Raw genomic sequence first — 17996 nt, 5'->3', positions numbered from 1 at the left:
CGGGGAGGGGGTCCAGGGGGTGGCGGCCCTGGGGATGGGGAAGGAGCAGGAGCTGCTGGAGGCGGCCCGCACCGGGCACCTCCCGGCCGTGGAGAAGCTGCTGTCCGGGAAGCGGCTCTCCTCGGGCTTCGGGGGCGGCGGCGGCGGCGGCGGCTCCGGGGGCGGCGGCGGCGGCGGCGGGGGCGGCGGCGGCCTCGGCTCTTCCAGCCACCCTCTCTCCAGTCTGCTCAGGTGGGTACGCGCCGCGCCGGGCCGACGCCTGGAGACCCGCTCCCCCTCAGGTCTCTTGGGTCCCCAGAGAGGTAGTGGCTCCAGGGACCCGGGCGGGGTGGGCTTGCGTCGTGTCCCGGGGCGAGGACCCTCGGAGCCGGGAGCCCGAAGGGGCGCGGGTGCGGGTCCGCTCGGAGCCTGGCTCTCCTGGTTTCGCGTGCTGACCCCGCTGCGAAGAATGGTGGGAGTGCCCAGGTGGCAGCCTCCGCCGCATGGCACAGCCCGGCTTCACCCTTGCTGCTCTAGGTGCCAGCTGTCGTTTCTCACAAAAGCCACCTTAGAGCAAACATACACAGCTCAAATCTCCCTCGCCTCCTGCAGATACTCGCACGCCTTGCAGAGTCTTGCGGCTACCCGGAGGGAATTCTGTTGATTTCCTTCTCTTAGGAACTTGGAACCTTCGACCGAGCTCTACGGGACTGGACTTTTGTTTATATTAAAATCGTCCCTGGGTTTACCCCATTCTAAGTGTTCATCTTTGAGCCCCTCTAGTGCTTGAAGCTCAAATTGTAGTTCCTTGTTGTCAACCTCACTGGATTAGTCTAAGCGGCATATGCAGGATTCATTAGGGGGCTTATCCATTAAGAAATATTCAGAAAGTCTTGCTTAGGAAACTGAGAAGTGCTTTAAACTTTCCGAGATCTGTTGAAATAAACACTTGAGTCTGGGACTGCAAGGCTTGAGGGGAAAAGATCACTTTTGTGTGGCTTGGAAGGGGGATTGGAGGTGCTTTGTCAGCGTGAGTAAAATATGTTGGTTCAGCAGTGCTTTCATAGCCTGTTTTCTTTTCCTTCCTTGTTCTTCTGGGGTTTTTAAGAAGTGGAAGTTCATTTAGAAATGGCTTTGGTAGCTTTTGTTCCCCATTAGTTTATGTAACTTCGGTTTGTGTGAGCTTGGACCAAAAAAGCCCCAGGCTCTCATAAATCATTAGGTATTAAGCACGGAGTACCAACCCAGATCTTTACAGGAAGGTTTTTGAAGGCAAGAGTAGAACCCTCCCCAGGAGCTGCCTTTGGAGAAGAAAAATATGCTACTGTTGCTGCTGTTTCTCTAGCCCTTAGAACAGTGCTGGCTCATAGTAGGTACTCAAGATTTGTTGAATAAATAAAAGTTATCATTTGGAGAACAGTCAATTTATGAATAATCTGGTAGTGTTACTATAATTTTTGGTAGTTTGGAGAACAGAGACATCACTTTGGAATGTGGGGGAGATCAGGGTCTTCTAGAGGAGGGGGAGTTAAGCTGGCCTTGAAGATATGAGGGTTTGTAAGATCAAGTGTGGTGGGAAGGTTCCAAGTGGGCACACCATGATCAGAATCAGATATGAGAAAGGAGATTTATTTGGTGCTTGTGGGGCACAACTTCTTACTTGGACTCTTGAGTATTTGGGCCAGATAAAGGTAAATAATAATGACTGGTATAATTCTATCTGAGTGACAAGTGTTTCTTATATTAATACTCCTGTTCTTAGATTAATGCCTGATGACCCACGGGTGCTCATTAATGTATGTTGAATGTATGTCCTGGGTCTTGAATCCTACCTAGATTGTTTGACCCTCTGCAGTTCTGATGTCTGAGAGGTAAGGGAAAGACATGGAGGTTTGGAGGAGCATCTTTCTCTCTGGAATTGGTGATATGGCATTTGGAGAGTTGCTAAAGCTTAGTGAACATCTTTCTCTCTCTTCAGTACAGGTCGAGTTATTCTTAATGCTCTCATTCAGATACTGTTGAATTTTTTGCTGAGGATTTAGCCACCGTGTAGTTAAGACAAGGAAACCTGATGAGCACAGTATTTTTACTTTGGTCCTCTTGATGGTTTGTCCAGTCTCTACCATAAGCTGTGGGTGTGTCTCCCCTCCCCAGAGTTGGAGAGCTGACTCCTGACTTGCCCTGTGTCTGTTGTAGAGGCCATAGATGCCCGAGTTTCCCAGCCCCCGGCTCCTGTGACTGCTAGGGGTAAGGAGGATCTTCAGGCACTTGTTATATTAGGTGTGTCATTAATTAGAGGAAAACTCTGGTTAAACTTTGTGAAAGATTTCTGAGCAAATGAGACCATGCATTTTAATAATCCCTAGGCCAGTCTTTTTTAAAATTTTTTTTCTTTTTAGTTGTTGATGGACCTTGAATTTATTTACGTATTTATGTATTTATTTATTTTTATGTGATGCTGAGACAATCGAACCTAGTCCATCACACATGCTAGACAAATGCTCTACCACTGAGCCACAACCCCAGCCCCAGCTTGTCTTTCTTTTTGTAAGTTTGGAAATAGTAGAGGTGATTCCTCTATGCTCCCAACCCCCACCCCCCTCTCTGACAAGGACCCTGGGTTATTTAATGAGAGCTGTGGAATTATAGCTTCACATCTGGCCTTTGTCTCAGCTGTTGTACCTACCTTTGTTCAACTATTTGAGGAGCTTACAGCTGCAGTGGGTATAGATGTTTCAAACACGTGTGTTTATTCATGTGTTTATCATCTCCTTCTTTTATTCCACAAAGGTTTTGTGGTTATAATTAAGTTCCAAAATGCCTTCTCTTAGCCCATCTCTTTTTTCTATACTGCTTTGGCTTAAGTCTTCTTAAAGTCCTTCCTGGTGATCCTAATAAACATAGATCTCCTGAGCTTCTACTTTCTGAGTGTAGTCAGAAATCCTCACCTTTCAGAGTATACCTGAGAATCAGAAAGTCAGTCAAGATGACTTCTACAAGGAACAAAAGAGTTGTCCTGTTTTTCTGATCCTCACTTGTTTACTGTACTGACTTTCTACAAGTTAACCACTTTGAGCCTCAATTTCTATGTCTGTAAAATGGGGATAATATTACCTGCCTTATAGTAATGTCTGAGATAGTATATGTAACAGGCTTATCACAATTTCTAGTACATTCAAGTTCTCACTGGTAGCCATCTTTGGCTTATCACATACAGTTTTGCCATGTTGCACCTGCCATGTGCAGGTTACTGTGCCAGGCACATTTTACCTAGTGTTCTTTCATGTTTGGTGATCTGTTTTTCCCACCATGGCAGATTAGAAGCAATAAGGGAGAGGACCTGCTCAGGCAGACATATTAATGCCATTTGTTAAACCAATGTTTATTCATCATTGACTTTGCGTCTGGCCAAGTGATTGCCAGCTGCCCTGTAAAATTTATGGTAGACCTAGCACATTGTAGATGCTGTTCTCAGAATTAGGCCCTCTCCCACTGTGGTCTTACTGAGGTTATGGTAGTGTGGTATGTCTGTGTGAGAGATTGACCAAAAAAAGAAACCCAGCTCTCAGTCCCCCAGTCTTTCAAAGTTATTGTCATAGATGTTTATAACCCTATACACCTAAGTAGGCCCACACATCATTGTACTATATCTTAGTGCTATAATTTGTTTATAATGACTTTTAGCCATTAAATAAAGATTATGTTCCATATAACATTAATAAAAGGAGGAAATTTTATAAATATATTTTAGCTTTCTATCCAAAATATAATTTTTTATTAACTTAATCTTTTTTCTTTTTCATTTTTTAAAAAAATATTTATTTCTTAGTTTTAGTGTTTTTTTTTTTTTTTTTTTTTGTACTGGGAATTGAACCCAGGTGCTTTACCACTGCTTGGTGATCTGTTTTTCAGCCTTTTTTGTTTTTTATTTTAAGACAGGTTCTCACTAAGTTGCTGAAACAGGCCTCAAACTTGTGATCTTCCTGCCTCAGGCTCCCAAGTTGCTGGGATTACAGGCATGCTCCACCATGCCTGGCCATCACTTAATCTTTTTTGAGATGGGATCTCACTATGTTGCCTAGGATGGTCTTGAATTCCTCAGCTCAGATGATCCTCCTACCTCAGCCTCCCAAGTAGCTGGGATTACAGATCTGTGCCACCATAATTTTTGTTACTTTAAAGTATAAGCAATATATTTTCTAGAAAGCATAATTACCCAAAATGTAGTTCCTGCAGAAGTTCTGAATTGCATTGATTATACTTTATGTAACCCTGACTCCTTTCTGTTTAATAGATACATGCTTTCAGGCTATTGCTTGGGACAGGTACTGTATTAAACTTCTAGTCCCAGGCACATAGCAGGCATTCACATTCTCATGTAATAAAGAGTTTGCTATGTTGAGGGTATAGTGAAAGTACTAATTTCTAAGAAAGCAATTTTGGTCTGAGAATGCAGTATGATTTCGGTTAAAAATGAAGTCTAACAACTAAAAAGCCAAAAGATCTGAGAAAAGAAAATGTTAAAATAAAACTCATCATATAATAACTTGAAACTTAGGTTGAATCATGTACTGATGTATGTGAGTGGAAAGATAAAGTGAAATACATTCCTCAGGGTTCAGAAGTAGAGAAACCAAACCAAAGGTTGTAGTTGTGTGAAATTGTGGTAGAGACTTATATCATGGTTTAGGAAAATCCTATCCTTATTTTTTTTTTTAGTTGTAGATGGACACAATACTTGTATTTTATTTATTTTTATGTGGTGTTAAGGATCTAACTCAATGCCTCACATGTGCAGGCAAGCACTCTACCGCTGAATTATAACTCCAGTTCCCTATAACCTTAATTTCTTTTTCTTTTTGTAATTGTAGATGGACAGAATGCCTTTATTTTATTTGTTCATTTATAGGTGGCGCTAAGGATCGAACCCAGTGCCTCACACATGCTAGGCAAGTGCTCTGCCATTGAGCCCCAGCCCCAGCCTTAGCCTTAATTTCTTAAGCATAAGAAGAATGAATAAAAATGGGGCAGAAAGGAGGCTTGCTGGAGAAATCTAAAATCTGTAGACAGTTGCAATAAATGTGGGTATAAGTTCATTCTTACTCTGCAGTCTTGTGAAAAAAGAAAAAAAAATCCTAAAATAGATGTGAATTTCCTGAGATATGAAAGGATTCTGAAATAAGGAATGAATAATGAAAGATTTAAAATATGGGCTCCTTTTTGTGGACAGTAACAGATTCCCTCAAATGTCAGAATATATGACAAGTGATTGTTTTTAAGGTTACTAATGTTTATTTAAGGAATTCAAACTTGTTTTTGAAAGAGTGGTTAGCATAACCATTCTACTGACTTGGTACTTTATTTACCCCTAGATTGGTTCTGTAGCTTAGAGATTTTTTTTGTTGTTGCTTCCCCCGCCCCCTTGGTGCTGGGAATGACCTAGAGGTGCTTTACCACTGAGCTACATCCCCATCCATTTTTATTTTTTATTTTGAGACAGGGTTTTAATAAGTCACTGAGGCTACTCAAGCCTCAGCCTCCTAACTAGCTGGGATTACAAGTGTGCACCACACACCCAGGAGCTTTGAGACTTTTAATGGCTTTGTACCTTTTTCTCCTGCTGACCTTTTACTTTTGCCTTCCTACTGTGACAGATTTCTTTTGAACAATAACTATTTTGAGCAAAATGATCTTAACATCCTAAGGAAGAGGGCAACATTGACCATGTAAGGACTGTATAATGGGAAACAGGATCTCATAGATTTGTCTGATCTAAGTTCCTGCTCTTCCAAAAGAATACAAGAACAACAACAACAAAAAGCAAAACACAGTCCCCAAAGTTAACATTTTCTGGCTCTTCCACTGAACTACCTTAATTAATTAAGAACAATTTTTCAAGAACTTCTTAAAATATCTTTTAAGTGTAATTTTGTTGGAATGGCAGCCCTATTCCTTTATTTTAGAATCGCTGAACATTATTACTTTCTCTAAAGAAGAATGTGGTTCCCTTGTTAAAAACAAAACAAAGTAGCATGCCTGGAAATGACTTCTGTGGTGGTTACTTTATATCAAAAAATCTGGAGAGTGCCTAATCTTAAACTAAGTAGGGCAGTTATTGTAGTAAAAGATAATTTACAGAAATGTAGTAAGTCAGTGTTCTCCCTTTCCCTGAGTTCTCCGTTGAAGTTCAGTTTCTGCTGCATTGGTTACAAAAATTTAAGACAGGAAACAGTGGAACAATCTTGTGGTCCAAAGAATTTGATTTGTATCCAGTCAGCAGCAGCATGTTCACTTGACACAGAGGTTATAGTCCCAGTGAAAGTTACATCCTTGGCCAGAAAAATCTCTTCAAAAGATTTTTCCCCCCTTGGTCTGTTCACCCTAAACAGCTGTGAATTTTGGTTTGCAAAAAGGAAGTCCAGGCTATTTCTGCTTTAGTCTTCAGTGAGGAAAGTAAATTACTGGGGTTTGTAGCCCAGAGACACCAAGGAAACTCCAAAAGTAGACAGTGCAGAGTTTGTTTTTGGAAAAGCAGGCTCTCCTGTGGGTAGGAACTTGGTCATTTTTTTGGAGAGTCCTCAGAAAATGTTTCCCACATTGATTTCCAAAAGATGACTGGGAGATTTTCTGTGGTGTAGAAAATTATATTGTACAACATGTTGCATTCATAGAACATCTTCAGATAACTTTGGTGTGGTTAGTGTTAATGGCGGTAGTACTAGAAATTATATGGTATGGCTTCATATTTATCCTTTCTCAGTAATTTGTAGATCAAGTTTGTTTTTTTTTTTTTTACAAATTGAAAAAGAGTTTTAAAACAAGTCAGTTGTCTGTGCATTAAAACCAGTCAGTGCATTAAAAACAGTCAGTCAGTTGTATCTGCTGGGGATGTTGTTGCTACTGTTCAAAATGGTGGAGGTGACTCAGGAAGCAGAACTGCCTCCTGGCTTACTGAACTGAGGAGGGAATGACATGGCCACTCGGGGTCAGGGTCTGACCCAACTCTGTCTTGTGACTTAGGCAGGTTACGAAATTTCTCTGAGTCTCTGTGTCTTCATATGAAAAATGGGTCTGGGATGGTAATTACCTTCTAAGAAAGCGTCAAATAAACTAAAATATGCAAGGCACATATATATGCCTGGTGCTTGCCTAGGGCTTGGCAGACCTTTGCTGCCAGAACCATCTGATCATCTGATGGGAGCAGATGCTAGCTACCTTTGATGAATCCGAATGATGATCCTATTTGTTAAGGACATATCTTTTACTGATGTTATCACTTAAAAATTTATAGTAATTGATTGCAGAGGTTCCCTACCTTTTCATATATGAGGAATCCAATTTTTAAGACCTAAAAATAGTAACGATCTCAAAATTACTAAAGTAAATCCAGGTAAATAATCCTGTGTTTGATGTTTTGGAATCCAAAATTCTGGGTGTTTGGAGAGTGATATTGAATGGGATTACAGCAACATGAGGAATTATATATCTACTGTAAAACCTGTAAATATTTACACTAAATGGGATAAATATGAAGCAGTTTCATATCAGGTTAGGTCAGGTTTTGCAGCTAAACAAGTTTGCTGCTAACTGACAAAAATACATTTTCATAAAAAAATGAGTTTCTGGATTTCTGAATTGCGGAAGAAGGGATTATAGAGCTCTGCCTTTATTGTAGGAAAATTGGAAGACACATAAGTGCAAAGCAAACGATAAAATCATTTATAATTTTATTATCTAAAGAAATCAACTGTGGTGATTTTGGCATATGAACTTGGTCTTTTTCTGTGCAAACTATTTTTTTTAATGGCAGTGATATTGTTTGAGACATACTGTGTCTCAAACTTTCATTTAATATATTGTGAACATTTTCCTCTCACTTTCTTTTCTTCCTCAGCCTCCTTTTAAGTGTTTGAGTGGTATCTATAGTGGATGTGAATTTGTAATCTATTTAACCCCTTCTCTGCCATGGGACATGAATTTGTTTTTAGTATTCTGCTTTAGAATAGCTCTGAGATAAACATCCTTGTAGATAAGTTTTTTAAAAACCTATTTTTATTTATTTGTTTATTTTTGGTAGTGGGGATTGAATTCAAGGGTACTCGGCCACTGAGCCACATCCCCAGCCCTATTTTGTCTTTTATTTAAAGATAGGGTCTCAATTACTTATTGCCTCCCTTTTGCTGAGGCTGGCTTTGAATTCTCATCCTCCTGTCTTAGTTTCCTGAGCTGCTGAGATTATAGACATGCGTCACCACACCCCCCCCCCCCATATATTTATTTTTAATTGACACAGTAATTGTACGTATTTAGGAGGTATGGTAAGAGACTTAAATACACATAGATCAGGGTAATGGGACATCTTATCACCTCAGACATTTATCATTAATTTGTGTTGAAAAAGTTGGGAACATTCAAAAGCCTATTAGCTATTTTGAAATATTCAATTAATTGCTATTAACATTAGTTATCCTTGTAGATAAGTTTACAACATACCAGGTGTGTAATATTTTGTATACTCAATAGGAGAGTAGATGTATTTTGAGTATCCAACCCTTGTAAAAATCATATATGTGCACATGAAATTAAGGACTCTAATAATTCTGAGGCCCCCAAACTCTTCTGGGTTCTTGTAATTGGGAAGTAGTGTACTGATCTATGGCTGCTAAGTGCTACTTACATTCAGAAAGTTACCTTTGTGCAACACAGGGTTATGGTTTTTTTTTTTTTTTTTTTCCTTTCCAGGAATTGAGCCTGGAGTGCTCTACCACTGAACTACATCCTCGGTATCTGCCTCCTTTTTTTTTAAGCGGGGTCTCACTAGGTCACTCAGCCTGCCTTGAACTTGTATTTCACCTGCCCAGTCTCCTGTTTAAGTTTAATGTCAACTTAAAGTCTCATGTGTTGTTCACAGGCAGAACGTTTAGGAGAGGGCTCTTAATACAGCTGCATAGAGCAATATGCTCCAAGCAGAATGAAATAGAAAGCTTTTTCCTGTTGTTCTGTTGTCATGGGACATTCCAAACCTTACAATTCTTGTAAGACCAAGGCCTTATGTGCCTCCATTCGATGGGCCCATCCTTTGTCATGGCTTGTATATTGCACTTGTCTCTACCAGGGTGACTAGAACCAGCACGGTGTGCAGAAATCAATCAGGCTCTCCTTTACTGTGACTGGAAAAGCAGCTGCAGATATCTGTCTTGCTAATCACTTTGCCAATAATCATAGTTGAGCATTCGCTGGTGTTGGATTGTAGCATTAATTTTACTTTTAAAAGGAAGGCATTGTTAAGTGCTTGCACTTACAGGATTAAGAAAGTACATTGTTTATTCGTATCCATTTTTTTTTTGTTTTTGTTTTTGTTTTTTGTTTATTCTGTGACTTTCAGCTTTGCCCTGTCTGTTTAGGAGTCTTACTTACAACCTTTAAGTTATAGAGAAAGTTTAAAATACAAAGATGATATTTCTTTAAGGGAACATATTTAATTTAAAAAATTGGAGACTCTTATTCTTCCCTGTGAAAGGTAGAAAAAGTGATAGTTACTTGAGGTGTCTTGTACTCAGAAAACACAAACTTTTTAGTTTAAAGGTGGTGCTTTAACCTTTTAGAGATCCTGTTAAAGGCAGTATCTGCCAGCACCCCAGCCCTCTTTGTCCAATGAACTATTCTGTTGACTGTTTTCCTTTTGATCCAGTAAGCATTTGTTGTGATTCGTGTTTTCAGTTTTCTTTAAACACAATCCATTTCTCAAGTTATTTTGCTTTTTAAGTTACAGTTGAGTCCTATTTAGAAAAAGTCTGATGGCCAGAAAAGATTACAAAGCAGATCAGTTCAGGGCTGTTTACCTGAGTTGCTGGAAGAGTCTGAGACCTTCTGGTGTTTGCTTTTAGATCTTTAACTCTTTGCTGGGCCAGGGGAGAAGCCCCAGGCCTGGCTTTGTCACTAGCCTGTTCTCTGTTCTTCTCAGATCCTATGAAGTCTGTGAATTTGCTCTGAGTCTTCTTGGAGTCCACCTGCTAGATTCTCTGGGTTGCCCTGCAGCCATGATAAAACTTCAGTGCAAAGCCCAGCCCATCTTGTAGTATCACAGGCTCACTCACCAACTCAGTGCTGGTGCTCCTGGCAGCAGTGGGTGGGTGTGCACAGGTGTACTTTTGATGAGTGGGGGAATCTTCTCTGTTGGGCACTTTATACTTCACTGGCTCTGCCAAGAGCTGCACACCTGTATTTTCTCAGTTAACCTTCATAGCTCACCTGCTAGATAGTTGCTATTATTCCCATTTTATAGAAGGAGAGACAAAGATTTAGTGAGGGCTTAAAGTGACTAGCATAGGGCCACATGGAAGAGAGCAGTGCCAGGAGTCTGACTCCCAAACTGTCCCTAATGAAGGACTGTGTTTGACCACTTGGGAGAAAGCAGTCTCTGGATGAGATTAAAGCCATCATTTACTGTGGCAGAATTTTACCAAAAAGGTTAATTAAAGGATTTATTTTCATTTAATAGTTGCTTTTATAGAACTTAACCATGCATTGTCCTGAGCACTTTACAGACACCATTTTGTCCTTTTAACAGCTCTTTGGGGAAGGCACTCAGTATTGCTGTTTTACCGATGAGGAAACTGAAGCACAGAGAGCTCGAGGAACTTGCCAGGGTAGTAAGCTGGCAGGTGTAGGGCTTGGTTTGAACCCAGGCATCCTGGCTCTGGATCTTACTCTTCTTTATTATACAACTGGGAAATCTTCCTTTTTATTCAAGAATGTAACACAAATCTCTTGGAACACTTTGACTCTGAAAAGGGAGATAAGCTTATTTGTTTTTAGTCTTTGGCAATTTCCCTGGAATATAGGAAAGTTAGATGAAGGGAATGTCTTTAAATATATGCCAAATTATATATCAGTTTAGGGGATATACAGAAATGCCCTGCAGCTCATGAAGAGAAACTAACCTCCCATATTGACTTTTTAGACTTTTCTAGAAACTGTTGCTCATTTTATTCCAAAGCTGGTTCACATACTCATAAATTTTACTGAAAAGAAAATCTGGAGCGGTCCCCCTTAGCCAGATGCACCACAGGGCCAGAGTGTGTGGGAAGCAGATCTAAACGACCAGCGAGAAACCCGAGGCCTGTGTATTTGTACTTATTTCCAGCTCTACTTTTTTGTTTGTTTTGTTTTAATGATCTTTTCTCCTCGCTCATTAGCAGTTTACAACCATATTTTGCATTCCTAAATAATAATTTAGTTTGTCCATAAAATGATTTTCAGAGCATGCTCTCTGGCCAGGTCAGTGGCCGTTGACAGTAGCTTGAAGCCTGGGACGTGGGTGCTTTACCTTTCACAGTCCTTCCATGCAGGTATGGGTGCCCGGTTTTGAACTCTTGATCCTCCTGCCTCAGCCTCCCAAACCATTGGGATTACAGGCATGTGCCACTGTGCCCAGCTTGGTGCCCATTTTTCTAATGAGATTCAAAGAGGTCAAGAGGGACTTGCCCAGGACCAAAGTTTGTTTGTAAGACTTTTAGAGTCTGTTTTCTGTGGAGATTGTGGCTACCAGAAAGATGTCTGAAACCCTGGTAGAGGGAGTGAAAGGAAAAGACAATCTAGCTAAGTAGCTCTGAAAATACCTATGGGTCCTATATGCTTAGCAGTAATAGAATTGCTCTATTACTTTTTAGTTACCAGTGAAAATACCTCAGATGTTGAAATTGGCAGAGATTCCTGATTTGTTACTTTTTAATCTGTTGCTATCTACATAATTGTATGTTTAAGATTCAGCTGGAGAATAGTTTTCTTGCTAGTCACTCATCAGCCATCCCTTTGTCCATCATTAGCAGACCCACAGCAGATTTTCGAAAAGATTTTTAAGTAAATGATCCAGAACTTAATTGTTAAAGTTTAACAATTATTATTTTTTAATTTTTTTCAAGACTGAGGACCAAACTCAGGGCCTTGCATGCACTAGGCAAGCATTCTGCCACAGAACTAAGTTCCCAACCCCAGCAGTTGTTATTTTTTTAAAGAAAGAGTTTTATAAGAAATCAGGATCCAGTATTTTTTACTAGTTACGTTTTATAAGAAATTAGGATCCAGTTGTTGTTTTTTTTTTTTTTTTTTACTAGTTTTGTTGGCCAAATTGATAGACCTATCTCTCTTTCTCTTTCTTTCTTTCTTTCTTTCTTTCTTTTTTTTTTTTTTGGACTGGGGATGATTGAATCCAGGAGCACTCTACCACTGAGTCACATCCCCAGTCCTATTTTGTATTTCATTTAGAGACAGGGTCTCACTGAGTTGCTAGGGCCTTGCTAAGTTCTTGAGGCTTGCTTTGAACTCGTGATCCCCCTGCCTCAGTCTCCCAAGCCGTTGGGGTTATCAGTGTGTGCCACGGTGCTTGGCAAGCTATCTCTTTTTCAAATATCTCTTCCTCAAGTTGAATGTGGTGGTGGATGCCTGTAATCCCAGCTACTGGGGAGGCTAAGGCAGTAGGATTGCAAGTTTGAGGCCAGCCTTAGCAATTTAGTGAGGTCTTAGGCAACTTAGTGAGACCCTGACTCAAAATAAAATAAAAAGGACTTGGAGATGTGGCTCAGTGGTAGAGTGCTTGCTTAGCATGCTCGAGGTCTTGAATTTCTGAATTTACCCCTAGCACCATCAAAAAAAAAAAAGGAATAGAATGTAACATCATGGGTTACATCATGATCTGTTAGACCTTTGGTTACTACCATTTCCAGTGACCTCTCTCTAATATATGTTCTTCTGACAACTTTATAGTTCATTTACAGAGAGAACAGATGAAAATGGCATTCCAGATACTTAGCTGCTTCTCATTTAGTTGGCAGATATTTATGAAGACCTGATTCTTTCAAGTGAAATCTTGCAATCATTTAAAAATATTTGTTTCCTGAGAAGAATGCATATGAAATTATCAGGTGGTATAATGTTGCTAGTACTAATGAAATGATATAGTAGAAGCTAAATCCAAGATTTTCTTTGATGTTTGTAATTTATAAAACTGATTTGTTATAATATCTGAGTTTTTTTTTTTTTTTTTTTATCTTAATAGTCCTGGTTTTCAGTTGACTTGTTACAGAGTTTGTCATTCTAAAAGACCAGGCTGGGTGAAAGGGAGATGGGAACTCTTTGTACTTCTTTACAACTCTTCTGTAAGTCTAAAATTATTTAAACAGTATGCAAGGGCTGGAGATGTGGCTCAAGCGGTAGCGCGCTCGCCTGGCATGCGTGCGGCCTGGGTTTGATCCTCAGCACCACATACAAACAAAGATGTTGTGTCCACCGAAAAAACTAAAAAATAAATAAAATTCTCTCTCTCTCTGTCTTAAAAAAAAATAAAAATAAACAGTATGCAAATGAAAGCTCTATTAAGCAGTGGCTCTGGAATGAAGCTGCCTGAGTTCAAATCTCTCCTTTGCCACCTACCAGATGGCAGATGCAGACAGCGTTCCTAGCTGCTTTGGCTGAGTTCCCTCGGCTATGATAATAGAACTTGTCATGTAAGGTTGTATGAAGATTCATTGAGTTAATGTATATAAAGTACTTAGAGGTGGATGGAACATAGCAGTGTCAGCTGGAATATTATTATTTATACAGAGGAAATCCGGGCACCCTACTGTTTAGCCATGGAGGAGGCTAATGCTGTGCTGAGGAGTTTCCGGGAGAAGGAGGCCTTCCCCCTACCACGTCATTTTCCTTGAGAAATGGGACTTGGGTTCTGCGTTTGCAAAGGGTGAAGACTCAGGTAGCTGATATAAAATTGGTATGGGGCAGGCAGAGGAACTGCTAGGTGAAGGGGGAAGAGCTAAAATGGGAAAGACCCAACAGTGAGTAAAGCAGCTGTCAGGCAGGAGTGGGCGGGGCCTTCCCTGGAATCAGTGGAGGTGAGGTTGGGAACATGGCCAGTACCAGATTGTCCTGGGTTGGATGCTGGCTTCCTGGAGTTCCTGGAGTTCAGACTGTTTTCCAGGCCTTTTATCTGGGGGTGGGGGTGGGGGTGGGGGTGAGAATGAATGAGAATTGAAACAATTCAAAACATTGTTTCTGTTTCAATAGCATTGTGGAGTAGTTTGAGTAGCCACTTACTTCCCTAGGGCAAGCTGTGTGTTAGGCCAAGGCCTGACCACCGTCTTCTTTAAACTCCTTCAGCACAGCTTCTGCATGTCAGTGGCTAAATGGCTGAGCACTTATTTTGCTCCAGTGATTATGAGTTTAGTAACCCTCTGAAATAAATTTTTAGTTATTAAGTATGGTAGCTTCTCTGTACCTTTGGGACGCTGTGATAACATTTATTGTGTGAGACATTTATTCCACCCCCTGCCAAAGCTTGGTGTGTGCATGCACTGGCTGCCCCTTGACAATAACGACATGGTCTGGGCAGAGGGGCTGCTTGCATGCATGCTTTGACTTCAGAATCTCAGCTTTTGTGCTGTCTTCTGTCATAGGAGAAGTGTGTTTCTTTTATTATTTTGAAAGAGGGGGGGACGAAAGAAAATTGAAGTATAAGTACAGATGAGTGCCTGGATGTTACATGTACAGGTTAATGTCTTTTTACCTATGAATACATCCGTGTAATCATTACCAGAGCAACATTTCCAACACCCTGGAAGGCTCCCTTGTGTCAACTCTTAGCTAAAACTGTCCCTCCTTGAGGTAACCACTTTTCTGACCTCTATCACCATGGAGTTTTGCCTGGGAACATAACTCTTTTTCTCCACCATCACCCAGGTCCACTGTAGAGTGGAGTGAAAGCAGAGGAGGGCCTGTGTGGGTTGAATACTACAGTAGACACGTTCTCAGACTTCCTGGTTCTCCCATGAAGCCACAGACCTGGGCTTTTGTGATGTGTCCAACTTGGTCCTATCTCTCTGACTCCAGAGTCCATGTTTCCCATTGCACTATGCTCTGTGTCTTAGTCTGACATTTACTGTAATAATTATCATTATCATTAATGAAAAGTCCTCTTGGACTCTTCAGTATTTTTTATGGTGGTCAAAACCCAGCACTTAACACCCAGTCATCATTTCTAAGTGTGTTTAAATGGTGAAAAGCTTTTTGCATCTCTCTCTTGGGAGGTGGGGGGAGGTGTGCTGATTTGGAGCCAAGGACAGGGGCAGTTTCCTCACTTAATGAGTGCCTCTTTTGTGCCAAATCATGTGCTGGTCAGTGGAGTTATCGAGAGAAAAGATGTCTCAGTTACAGCCTTTGATCTTCTTAAGGGGGAGACAGGCACGTAATAATCGTGTAATGAGTGCTGAAAAATGGAGGGCCCAGGAGGGTCAGAGAAGAAACCAGGGATGGGGCTTGAGAAATGTTCCTCCTGGAGGGGCTGGGGATGTGGCTCAAGCGGTAGCGCGCTCGCCTGGCATGCGTGCGGCCCCGGTTCGATCCTCAGCACCACATACAAACAGGGATGTTGTGTTCGCTGAAAAATAAATATTAAAAATTAAAAAAAATTAAAAAAAAGAAATGTTTCTCCTGGAATAGGTGAAGTTCAAGTGGAATGTAAAGCTAGTAAGGATTGTCTAGTCGTCTAGAGAAAGTGAGAGTTGTTCTAGGCTGGACTGAGTGTGTACAGTGTATACAAAGAATGGATGTCTAGAGATGTGCACGTTACTGTGTGGTGTGTCGGAGGGAGGCAGGTGCTTGGGGTAGGGAGAGATAAGCTGGGGTCGCAGGCAGAGGGGAGACCATCATGTCCATGCTACAGTGTGTGATTTTTATAGTGAAGGTAATGATGGGTTTGCATTTAGGAAGATCACTTCAAATTCTTGGGAAACAGATCAGTGGGCCAGGAGTGCAATATGATTAGGTTCTTGATGGAAGGCAGCAACCATGGATATACAGAAAAAGCCAAATTTGAGAGATATTCAGGAGGTGTGATGAATAGAATAAGTGTGATCCATATGGATTTGCGATTAAGAAGCTGATCATCTCTCCTGTGTCTTTGCATCTAAACAGGATATTACAAGGTAAAATGGGGAAAAGAGATTTTGTGGAAGAACTGGATTTTTATACGTAAATGACCCCCCCCCCCCCAACTCTCTTTAGTGGAAGAGTAGCATTTGCTGTAGTACTTATGTTAGTGTGCACAGGAGCTTGTAGATGAAGTTGTTGGATGACTTTGTTTTTGTTTTTTTTTAAAAGGGCAGCAGAGAAGTCAAGTCTTTTGGTTTGTTTTAATCTTCTTTTGTTTATGGTAGTAGAAACTAAATTTTCTATTGGGTGTTGATGGAGAAGATCTGTGAGCCCTTGAACTGAGTGGGAGCCAGTGATATGGAAAGTACTGAAGGCGGACCTTCCTACTCCTTTCAGGATTTATGTAGTTACTTATTTACTGAAAAGTGTGCAGAAAGCCAAATCAGCACTTCTTGTGAGATGGCTTTTAGTGTGGACTCTAAGGGTTTTATAAAGTTTAAAGCTGACCCTGTGTTTGCTTTGGACTCTGCTGAAACAGCTCCCTTTGTGTGTGCAGGATGAGGGGATCCTTCATCCAGCAGGGCTGTGGTGTAGACCCCCAGGGCTTCTTTACTCTGGCTTGGCTATGAGAATGTCTTCTCGTGAAGCTCAAGGACCATATGCGTAGGACTGAAAACTTCTAGAAAAGGCATAACAAGCTTTGTGATTGGCTCTGTCTGGAGTCCTAATCCTGAGTGGTCTTTAAGAAATCCAAACCACACCCTTTTTGTGGAGGGGAAGCTTTTCTCTCTAGTCAGCCCCAATTCAGACAGATTCCAAATTTCCTGTTACTGTAAATCCTTGACAGTTTAGAAAGAAGGATGGTGATGTGTAGGGCACAGAATCCTTAAAATTACAACATACATTTCTTTCTTTCTTTTTGGGGGTATAAGATATTGAACCCAGGGGTGCTTAAGCATTGTGCCACATCCTCCCCCGCCTTTTTTTTTTTTTTTTTTTGAGACAGGGTCTCACTAAGTTGCTTAGGGCCTTGCTAAATTGCTGAGGCTGGCTTTGAACCTGCAATCCTCCTGTCTCAGTCTCCTGAACTGCTGGGATTATAGGCATGTGCACCACTGCACCTGGTGCAAGACAAATCTCTTGCCCCTAGAATCTGTATTGTGCTTTCAGTCACCATGAGTCCCTGCTTTTCCAGTGTTCAGGTTGTGCCCCAGGACTGTTAGTGCTTTTGCAATAACACAAGCTCTTGTCTGCCAGGGATGTTCATTTCAATTTTAAGTTATAAGTAAACAGTTGGGCTGTATGAACAGCAGTTTATGAAGCTGAGCACGTGTGACCTTAGTTCAATGTTGTAATGAAATCAAATACTCATAGTCTGACACCTTTAATGGTACACATGATCATTATTGTGCTGCATGGTAATTAGGGAAGCAGGATCCATAAGTGACTGTAATTAGTATTAATTTGTATAAGGCCAAATCAAATTTTCAGTTTCTTGTTTGTTCGTTTGTTGATTCTCCAGCATCTCTAGTTAGTATCACTGTCAGCATTTTTATTGGTGCCTCTGTAAGACTGGTCCTCATCACTTGACTACTCTGACTTCTCTATGTTAAAACACCAACTTGGGGTTCTCTTTCCTAGCAGCTCCTTGGAAGTGGGTGGTTTTCAGCCCAATTTCTTTCTCCTCACCCAGCTTAGTCTCCTCCAAGTAGCTCCTGTGAGTTCTTCCTGACCTCAGGTGATCTGTGAGGCTGGGTTCTGTAGAGAGGAGAAGCTCCAGACCCTGTGGGCCAGTGGCCTGCCCAGGAATGGGACAGCAGATGCTGTTGGGGTGAGAGAGAGTTGCCTTCATCTTGGAAAAAAGAGTTGGCACCATGTATTATGAAAGAGGATGGATTGAAATAACTTTTTTTTTTTTTTTAAATACAGAATATCAAATCTTTTTATTTATTTATTTATTTATTTATTTTTCGGCGGACACAACATCTTTGTTTGTATGTGGTGCTGAGGATCGAACCCGGGCCGCACGCATGCCAGGCGAGCGCGCTACCACTTGAGCCACATGCCCAGCCCCAAGGATTGAAATAACTTGA

The 17996-nt window shown here is 41.0% G+C and overlaps 1 protein-coding gene across 8 annotated transcripts in view; it reads left to right on the top strand.

Annotated features, from left to right (window-relative positions):
• Window positions 1-19: 19 nt before the first annotated feature.
• Anks1a (ankyrin repeat and sterile alpha motif domain containing 1A) overlaps window positions 20-17996 on the top strand; it is a 182303-nt gene continuing 164326 nt past the window's right edge. For all 8 annotated transcript variants that reach the window (XM_046464574.1, XM_046464577.1, XM_058585585.1 and 5 more), the window contains exon 1: window positions 20-231. In XM_046464574.1, coding sequence (XP_046320530.1) covers window positions 35-231 — 197 coding nt within the window. In that variant the 5' untranslated portion in view covers window positions 20-34. The remainder of the gene's footprint in view (window positions 232-17996) is intronic.

This window comes from Marmota monax, unplaced genomic scaffold (assembly GCF_021218885.2).
Source record: "Marmota monax isolate L192 unplaced genomic scaffold, Marmota_monax_Labrador192_F-V1.1 WCK01_AAM20220418_F8-fsc00211, whole genome shotgun sequence".
In the NCBI taxonomy this organism is placed as follows: Eukaryota; Metazoa; Chordata; class Mammalia; order Rodentia; family Sciuridae; genus Marmota; species Marmota monax.
The sequence above is the reverse complement of the archived record's forward strand: the minus strand, read 5'-3'. Positions and strand labels throughout refer to the sequence as shown.